The sequence below is a fragment of the Dendronephthya gigantea genome, unplaced genomic scaffold, assembly GCF_004324835.1.
Source record: "Dendronephthya gigantea isolate DGI-Jeju-01 unplaced genomic scaffold, DenGig_1.0 000090F, whole genome shotgun sequence".
In the NCBI taxonomy this organism is placed as follows: Eukaryota; Metazoa; Cnidaria; class Anthozoa; order Malacalcyonacea; family Nephtheidae; genus Dendronephthya; species Dendronephthya gigantea.
The window spans coordinates 491,432-501,411 of record NW_021163100.1 but is presented as its reverse complement, the minus strand read 5'-3'; the positions used below and the strand labels follow the sequence as shown (position 1 = coordinate 501,411).

The following is a 9,980-nucleotide window of genomic DNA, read 5'->3' as shown; positions in this document are numbered from 1 at the left end:
ATATATATATATATATATATATATACATGTATATAATTATATAATTACATAATTATAGACAACTATACCCGGAAACTGGGCTAAAGGCCTTACGGAATTTCAGTGACTTTAGGCATAACTGATGCCACATTCACTGTAGCAAGACTCGATGGCCAACGTTTCCAACTCTCCGGGATTGCATTAATGTGATGCAAACTTATAAGCATGCATGTATATGGTACTTTCGGCAACAAGAAAGTACCATCAACGCTCTCCATAGTGAACATAATATTATACAGTTGTATCCTTTATATTTTTTGACTCTAGAATATTATTAGTATTATCGAATCACTGAACAACTAAAAAAATTATACGTGTAATACTTTATTATATAATAACAATTTCAAGCTTTTTTTTCAACGCTTTTTTGCGCAATACAATTAGCTAGATCAACAGCAACCTTTGGTTATCGGAATTCTTATGGTACTGCACGAAGATTTGAATGAAATGTATGTATATTGTTAGGATGAAACTCAGTTTAAAATACTGATATATGAAAGAATTGCTGTAGTAAATTCTCGATTCTCTATAAATTTTTCTAATTTTAGGACGGAAGCGCATCTTACGCCTCTGCTTCGAACTATAGGCAACAAAGTGAACGCGAAACACTCGCTGCAAACTGAACTACTCTGTAAAAACAGATTGTTAAAACAACTAAATTTGAAATTGATTGTTTTAGATTCATCTTATTCTTCTATTTTGTAATAACGACCAAATAATTGGTTTTCCTATAACCAAATTTTCATTTCTTTAAACCAATAAGAGGTGGTGCAATGAATGAATCCAAGGTAGGCAAATTTAAATTGGTACTGTTTTTAATGTGCATTGTATCCTTTATAATTATTTCGCCCCATCCCCTTCCAAGTAATTAACTCGTCCAACTCACTGAAGCTAATGCACGTATATCCATCTTAAAATGTCTGTAATAATATATAAACCTATTGATTATAGCTATAAAATTTGGAACCGTCTCTTAAATTGTCGGGCTGGCTACGCCACATATGTTATGTAACACTGCATGGGTTTTAAGCAATTTCAAACTTATTCTTAACTATGTTTTTTTAGAAGACTTCATAAACGTGTCTAGCTGGTTTTGTGTGCATAAGCTGAATGAGAGAAGACACACACGAGAGACTCCAACGTCTTCTTGAAGCTTGAAATACGTCATCTCGGAAACGAATCCCGTAGGTGATATGCTAATAATTGTTTAAAAACTTTTTTCCTATTGAATGAAGAAGAAATTTGTGGTAACGCCTGAAATTACTCACATCCCGAATGCGTTACGCCTGCAAGCGAGTTTATAAAATGCACCAAATCTACGACGCAGGATGACATGCATGAAAACTGCATGCTATACTAATAATTATTAGGAAACCAGTTTTAACCTGTTTACATACGGCTCTGACTTTGTTTATCAAACAAAGGTTATGACGTAAACACTATAATTTACAAAAACAATAAAATGCATGTTTTGAGGAATATGCGGTCTAAAACTCGGTGTATTCACACAGATATTTACTTCAAAAATGTTAAATATTACTAATTATTTACTGCCCGTAAGATTGTCCATGGCGGATCAGGTGAATCCTACTACAGGTGAATTCATAGAGAACTCAGAATTTAGTGTAATTTATTCTAAAATCACGATTTCATTCTTGTGGCAAATTACGAATAAAGACAATAAAAATTTACATCATTTCGAGATTTTGATAACAATTTGTCAAACTATGCAGAGATCATGCACCAACCCTGTAGAATCAAAAATAATGCAAATAAAAAGCTAATTGGCTCTCGTGGTATGAAGGCTCCATCAGGAAGGAGTAATTTTCAGAAGTAATTTTTCATCTCTGGTTTATGATTGCTAAATATCATTCGGCGTCTTTTTGATAGGCTGCTGGACCACAGTTGTCGTTTGCACACCCTCCCCAGATATTAATTGTTCTAGATTTTATCATGTTACTGCCACGGCACTGCTTCAACCTCAAACCCTTGGTTCTCCACCCTGGGTACGAAGTTGCTACTGCTTAACTATCAGTAGATTTTCTATATAACATAAATATTTCCGCCACTATCTTATTGACTGTCCTTTGACTTCCCAGTTAAATTCGTAGAAACTGATGTTGCAAATACTCTACTTTATGAGGCAAGAGGCTAAAGAAATCATATCTGGCTAAAGATGGTATGTATGGTGATTTTTCATTTGCTCACATCGATTTTCACTCTTTTTGTGTAATTTAACAGGATTAAGGTTTTTAATTATGATGAACTGCATTGATGCAACGTTTTATGTTAACGGCGGGGCTTTTGAACATAAAATTATATTCTATTGCGTTCTTCAGATATTAGTGACATTGTAGCCGTTTGTGTGCTTAGGGAACCTATTGGAAGCTCGTTAATATCAGATGTTCTCTCTTTATTTGCATGTGCCCATTAAATAACCCAAACAAAAAGTTGGACAAATAGCGAGGAATCACCTGCGATTTTCTTTTTTTTACCCCAGGATTGGAAACACTCATTGTTGCTTCCCAAATAGTGAAATTTCAAAGATCTGAAGCTTGCTATAATTATACAGGTACATGTGGCTGTAAGAAGATATGCAATAATTTTAATACCGTCCGAATCTAACATTTTGTATCAGTACTTGTAATCACGCGATGGCCATTGGGAGGACAAATATCGGGCGAGACACCGGGGCGAATTTTGATCATCATTAACTCGTAACTGAACGAGTAAAATTGCTTTATTACTTGTTTATCAGTAGCAAAAAACAGCAAACTCGAGACGAAAAAGTTTTTAAAACCCCTCCTCGAGATCTTTGTGGACAATTTGTCGCCAATTTGCTTGCATATTGTTACACGACCCCTATTCTTTGTATCTTTCAGCGGAATCGTCGGGGCCGTAGGGGGCATAGCCCATGCAGCAACATATACTAGATTCAAACCGCAACAATAAGTGCTTCGTTTTATAGAAATTGCCCTGTTGCCCCTCACACTTAGGGGCTGTTTACATGAGCCCGCGGTTACCCGAGATTCAACGAAACGTGAGATGATTTTGAGGTATCAAAATGAGCAGATAACATGATCTTGAAAGTCGTATTACTCGTATAATCACCACAAAAATAGCATGTCCTTGTTTGGTGTCATAAAGACTTATTTCAATACCCCAAAGTCCTCTCACACTTTCTTGAATCTGAGGTAACCGGCTCATGTAAACAGCCCCTAACTTCAACTAATGACTAATCGCTATTCACCGCTTCCGAGCGTCAAGTGTCTTACAATTAAGCATTGTTCATTGTTTCACAATGTTTCATTGTTTAGTTGTGCAACGCCTATGCATGATTGCTTAGATGTGATTGTATTATCTACGAGCCCGACAGTTTTCCGTTGATCAACATATTTAACTGTTATTTGTGTAATAAGATGAACCTGAATGCGTATCAAACTCACCATTGAGCGCTTAACATCTAACTCGCCAGCAGGCCGGCGTAGCTATAAGTATAGAAGCCTATTTGGGATAGCAGATGCATCTGTATGTATTCGTCTTATGGCGGTTTTCCACTTGGTTGAATTTTTCGATCGAGCAAAATTATTTTCATTTGTCACCAGTGAAACGAACAACTTGGTTCGATCGAAAAATTTGCCCTTGTAGAAAACCGCCCTAAACACCATTGGGAGGCCAAAACTGGACGAATTTGTTTGGTATACGTATATGCGTTTGGAAAACTTGCAGTCGCCTACTGTTAAGCCTTGCGCGCGATGGTGAACTTAGCACGCACACATGTCTCTCGTTAAAATTGTCTCTTACACAGATTTTTAGTCTGTTAATTAATATGGATAACAAACTGTCGCTTTAACCTAACTTATGACTCATTCTAAATAGAACAGCTATTGGCTAAACGAAACCAACACAAACCAATCATACTTGGCAACTGTAAAGCAGTTTTCAAACGGTCATAATTGTTTACTTTGCTGCAAACCTCGTCTTCGGTGAAGAAGAGGAAGAGACTGAATTTTGTAAAAGAGGACGGTCTGCTTTTGTTGGAGACGGGAAGCAATGAGAATGAGAATGTTTATTTTGCTATTTTATTCAGGGCGCATAAATGACTTTGTAATTCTAAATGCAAACCACTCAAGCCTGCCTGGAAAATGTCAGGCGTCCTCATTGGCTTAACGAGACATCTCCCATGTGGAGGGGCTGGTTGTATCAAGCCCGTTTAGCTTAAACGGTGCATGGATAAGTTGAAAATAAACAAGACTCCTACATGTCTGTTGAGTGAGTCAATCTGAATAACGTGCACTGAATATATAGTTGTAAACAGCATCCTTGTATTAAGGTTAAAAACATTTGTTTGCTTGTTGAATAAAATGAGAGACTTGCTTTCTATTTTGAACTTAACCACAGTTTAGGCTAAACGAGCTTGATACAACCGACCCCAGGTGTCTTTACGAACAATTCATTCGCTCTATGTGCAGCAAATATTGAACATCAACAGGGAGATTATTCTAAGCTGGAGTTGAGCTCCAGCGCGTTTTATCCTCAAAAGTATGATAGCATGATTGCTTTAACATGATCTCCGAAATTTGCGGAATACCGATCGATACACACATGTGCACCCGGTAGATTTTAATGTAATATAAAATCATCTTTACAGATTTAATTTTTAATTTCCGCTGATTCCCTTAACACATAGAGTGCCTTAAAAATAACTGAAAATTAACTAATATTATTATATAGCATATTTCGAAGTTCATTTGTTCCAGGATACGATTCGTTAGGCGGGAAATCCGAAAGTTTATCGCAAATTTTTTTGTCATGTTTGAACCAGTTTGATAAGGGTTAAGAAAAACGGAATTCGTGACATTACGTCACGTCACGCGACATATGAGCTTTCAACCTCAGCCGAATTCTTTTTTAAATGAAAAGTTTCTCTGCACCCGTTCTTTCCTTTGAAACAGTATAATAAAACCCTTATTGACTGATCTCAGGGATATCGATCAGTCAATTTAGTCTTAATTAAACTAGCACAATCACCTTGTATCAACCTTGTATTAAAGTTCGTCGAACGTCTGAACAACATTAATTTTTTAACGTTTTTCTGTGAACTCGTATTAACGTTGTATTAACGTTAGGATACCATACGTCCGTACACCGTTCAACTCAACATTCGTACATCTGAATGTTGGAATACGACGTTTAAACAACGTTCAACTATAGCGTTAAGATAACGTTGGATATATCAAGGTTGGAGACTACATTATTTCGGGATATTTGAAAATTCCTGCAACTTCGTTTGCCAGCTCGCGAATACAGGTAATTTATAGTCATCAGCCGTCTCGTCGATTTGCTAAAAATGTTTCAATCAATGACATAAAGGCTACATGTATTCTCAGGCTGACAAGCAATGGCTCCGAAATCACTTATTTACTGCGAACGAAGGAAACGTTATGTTTTGTGGACCCGAGACCTGTCGAGATTTCACGAGGCGAAGGCGAGTGAAATATCGATAGCCGAGAGTCTATAAAACATAACGTTTTCTGAGTTCTCGATAAATACGTTTTTTTATTATATACCACTTGTCAAAGAAAAACCAAACTACAAGGTAAACAACGAAATATCTATTCATAAAAGATATAATTTCAAATGGATAAATAGTCTAAATATCGCACGTCCAGGTGCGCCGCACGTGATTAAAGTTGTTATTTCCCATGAGATAACACGTTATCTCACTCTGCAGGGGGGTTGCGCGGGTGACATCAAAATTTTGTCACTCTCGCGTGATTCGCTCTCGAGCAATGAAACGCTACGAACACCAAACTTTGACAAGTGGTATATAATAATTTATTTTATTTCATTCAAGTAAATAGTATACATGTTCACATATTTCTTTATAAGACACGGAAATGGCAAAATTATTGATTGCCTGATTCCTTTTTTAGGCCCGTTTTTTACACTTGCAATTTTAGTTGCGATTTTATGTGCGATTTTCTTCTTTTGGTAAATGTGAACGAATGCTCTGATGTATAAAAGCTCTTATTTATCTTGAACATCAGTAACTAATTCACTCGTTCACATCTATTGAAAGAGTGCAAATCGCAGCAAGTGTAAACGGCTTTTTCGATCCATTTGGAATGATATCTTTTTTATTTAGAATTTTTTTAAACTTGTTCAAATTTTCCATTTTCTTGTAAGTAAACGTTTTATAAAGTAAAAAATTACGCTACAATACGAGAACTGGCGAAAAAACAGCAAATAAACACAGGCTTCTTTTTTTGTGTCAGATATAAGATAATTTAAAATTTGCTGACCTTGTGATTGAACCTCAACCTCGTGTGATATAATATAATTTATATAGTTGATATATATTGACATATTTTAACATTTCGCTGTCTTACCAGCTTTAAAATGACATAGACCAATGTTTATATGTTGCAGACTGATACGTGTATATATCTGCATGCGAAATAATTGTAGCTATGTAATTGCATTAGTGCACGATCAAATAACACGTTATTTAACAAGTAACAAGTACTCACCTCTGGCTCCATGAATAAAGCAGAAAAAACTTTGCAAAAAAGAATTAAAGTGTTGCATGTGCAACGTAGTTTCTCACCTCAAAAAATACTGGACTATTTTTTCACTTTCTTTTTCTTCGATAAATTAATTTATTTCTTCTGACCTCTCTAACAGTAAGTTCCAGTGAACGAACAAGCTGGTTTTAATCTTGTGAAGAAGGACCCAATCGCACGAATTTATGTATGGCAGACGTCGAAGAAGTCCAGTACCCTGCCGATGGTGTACACGAAGATGGTGCACAAGGAGCTGTCAAAGTTGAGCAACAACCTGTTGACGTCCAAGCACCGGCTACGCCTGCTCTACCACAACCTCCGGCGGCTGTACCACAACCACCTGCTGATAATGAACAACTTGAGGTACAAATCTTACGTCTCTTCTACGTATTAGTGTATATTTTTTACTATGCATTCTATTTCATCTGACGCGATAGGGTCTCTTATCGCAATTACTAGCGATATATTCACCATATGTGTAATATGACTGTGCCTTGTAAAGTAGTTTCTCGACGGGATGATTCGAGATATACCCAGTGTGTCATCTAAGTTGTGTTAATGTGTTCTGCTAACCGATGACAGAAACATGTTTAAGATGAGTTGTGCTCTGTTAAGTGACCCCTCGGCGGGATGGTTCGAGGTATGATAACAGAAGCGTGTTAATTGCAATGAGTTGTGCTCTGTTAAATGACTCCTCGGCGGGATGGTTCGAGGTATGACAACAGAAGCGTGTTGAAAATGAATTGTGCTCTGTTAAGTGACCCCTCGGCCAGATGGTTCGAGGTATGATAACAGAAGCGTGTTAATTGCAATGAGTTGTGAGAAACCCTTATCTCTATAATTCAAGCCCTGGTGTTTAGCAATTTGTTCTATTGCTCAGTGGTATGGTCATATACCTCAAAGAAAAACATCGACAAGTTGCAAAGTGTACAAAATGTTGCAGCACGACTAGTTACAAACACCAGAAAGTTTGAACACATAACACCTGTTCTGTCGGAATTGAAATGGCCACCAGTAAGCTGTATATTGGAACTCAAAGACGCAGTGATGACTTTTAAATGTAAAAAAGGCCTAGCGCCAACATATTTAACAGATAAATTTAAAGATAGACCTGCAATTTTTAACACTAGAAGCAAAGAGATGTTACAAACTCCTTTTTATCATAGTGCCGCTGGTCAACGTAGTTTTTTATATAGAGCTACAAAAATCTAGAACGACTTACCGGCCGCCGTAAAGAGTATTAACTCTTTAATTGATTTTAAATTAGCTTACAAGGAAATTTTAAAAAATCGTGATTAGCTTATAATAATATTTATACATAAATTATCTATATCATAGTTATAGAAGTAAATTTTAGTTTAGATATGTAAATACACTAGCCTTACATAGAATTAATTCTGAAAAGCCCATTGGGAGAATTAGTAAAGTATAATAATAATAATAATTAAAAAAGAATGCCGCACAGGATGCCAATCATGCCAAGCAGCATTATTATCGCCTGGCCTACGAAACATTGCGAAATAAGATTGACCAGTCTGACGATCAGTTTCGTGAGCTAGTCTTACCTCTACTGCGTGACAAAGACTACGAGAAGATCTTAGAAGTGGTTGCCAAAGTAGAGAAGCGTGCGGCCAGGGCTCGTACGGCGGAGTCTTCGTCTCAGTCGAGGAGATGGCGCTCTGGTACGTCACTGAATATGAAGTGCTTTCATCGTGGGAGATTGGGTCATTTCCAAGCACAGTGCCGTAAACGAAAAAGAGAGATGGAGGAGTCTATGACGCAGAACATCCGCTCAAATAAAAACGTTCGCCCGCAGCCAAAACAGTCTAATTAAGGGCGATGTATTTAATTGATTATTTATGATTAAAGAGGTGGACATTTATGTAAACGATGATGATATAGATTGACGATATAAAGTATCTGTGTTATTGTTTGTTGTTTCTGGACTGTGAACGTCTATATACGAGTTGACTGACCTGAAAAAGGGTACCTCAACCAACCCTCCCGGTATACTACTGGGTCAGGAAGGTCGCCTCGGTACTGACGGCGGTATTGCTCCCTTTCCATTTTATAGATATTTAGTGGATGGCATTGGGAAAATGATAAACAGTTTGATCAACGTCTTCTTCATCATTCAGTACGTGATCGTACCTCTATTCTTTGGGTGGATTATATGGGGAACGCAACTGCCGTCGGTGGTGGGGCGATCGATCTTGACCCTGATCACCTTGCTCGAGTCTTAAAGGGCGAAGTTCTGGTTGACCTGACCACCCTTCAGTTTCGCGACCCGTCACACTTTTCTGCCGGGGAGTTGCACTATCATGCTACCGAATGGTCTAAGCTTATTGGTGATTCACCCATATCTGGTCAAGCTCAAGTTTTAGACTGGGTTACGAATAAAGTTGCACTTTTTTCTTATTTTAAACATTTTAAGGGTTCATTTGCAGGAGCTTCTTATGATTCGGATAGGCCACCTCACATTTTTTTCAGAAATAATTTATCATGTCGGCCGTTTGTCACATTTATTCAAGAAACCATATTGGATCGTCTTGAATCAGGTGCCATTACACTCCTCGGTCCCGTCGGTCACGTGCCGTTTCCACACCTTGTACTGCCATTGACAGTAGAGCCGGGTAAACCCCGTTTTTTGAAAACGCAAGATTTTTGAATATCTGGATTACCGATAAACCTTTTAAACTAGATCACCTTGGCGATTTACCTCGTTCGTGCATCATAATTCTTATCAGACTATCTTGGATGATAAATCAGGATATGATCACCTCCTTTTAACCGACGAGAGCCGTACTTTCTTTGGCATTCAATGGGGTGGCTGGTTATTCAGTTATAATACTTTACCATTCGGATGGAAAACATCTCCCTACATATACCATAATACGGGGTTGGTCGTCTTCCATTTTTTTCGCTCCAGTGGTATTCCGTGTCTATTGTACACCGATGATCGTCACAACGGACAGTTACAAGTATCTTTGTTTCAGTCGGCGTTTTCATCCTTGCCAAATGAGGATATGCGTAATTTTGAGGCTGCAAAGTCTGCCATTTTTATTGTGGCTTATTACTTGATCAACCTAGGTTACTTTCTAGGCTTAAAGAAGTCGATTATTGTGCCTCGTCAAACGGTTCCATATCTGGGTTATCTGTGGGATTCTACTCAACTGTGCTTCCTTCTGTTGTCTCACAAAAAGGAAAAGTTTTTAGCTTTAATTGAAAATGTGCTTACTGGGTCAACAGTTTCGGTAAAGACACTACAACGTATTGTTGGGAAGTGTGTTTCGTTTTCGTTAGCAGTTCCTGCAGCCCTTTTGTTTACAAAGGAAATGAATGCGGCGGTTCGCCGTGGAACCCGTACCAGCCGTC

General features: G+C 37.7%; 1 protein-coding gene across 4 annotated transcripts in view; it reads left to right on the top strand.

Annotated features, from left to right (window-relative positions):
• Positions 1 to 46: 46 nt before the first annotated feature.
• LOC114533445 overlaps positions 47 to 9,980 on the top strand; it is a 32,796-nt gene continuing 22,862 nt past the window's right edge. Inside the window, exons 1-6 of one of the 4 annotated variants that reach the window (XM_028554962.1) lie at positions 47 to 488; positions 588 to 827; positions 1,105 to 1,223; positions 2,139 to 2,218; positions 2,540 to 2,611; positions 6,727 to 6,968. In XM_028554962.1, the coding sequence (XP_028410763.1) occupies positions 6,829 to 6,968 (140 nt within the window). In that variant the 5' untranslated portion in view covers positions 47 to 488; positions 588 to 827; positions 1,105 to 1,223; ... (1 more) ...; positions 2,540 to 2,611; positions 6,727 to 6,828. Of the gene's footprint in view, positions 828 to 1,104; positions 1,228 to 2,138; positions 2,219 to 2,539; positions 2,612 to 6,726; positions 6,969 to 9,980 lie in introns of all 4 variants that reach the window. The other 3 variants (XM_028554964.1, XM_028554961.1, XM_028554963.1) reach the window with 3 other exon arrangements.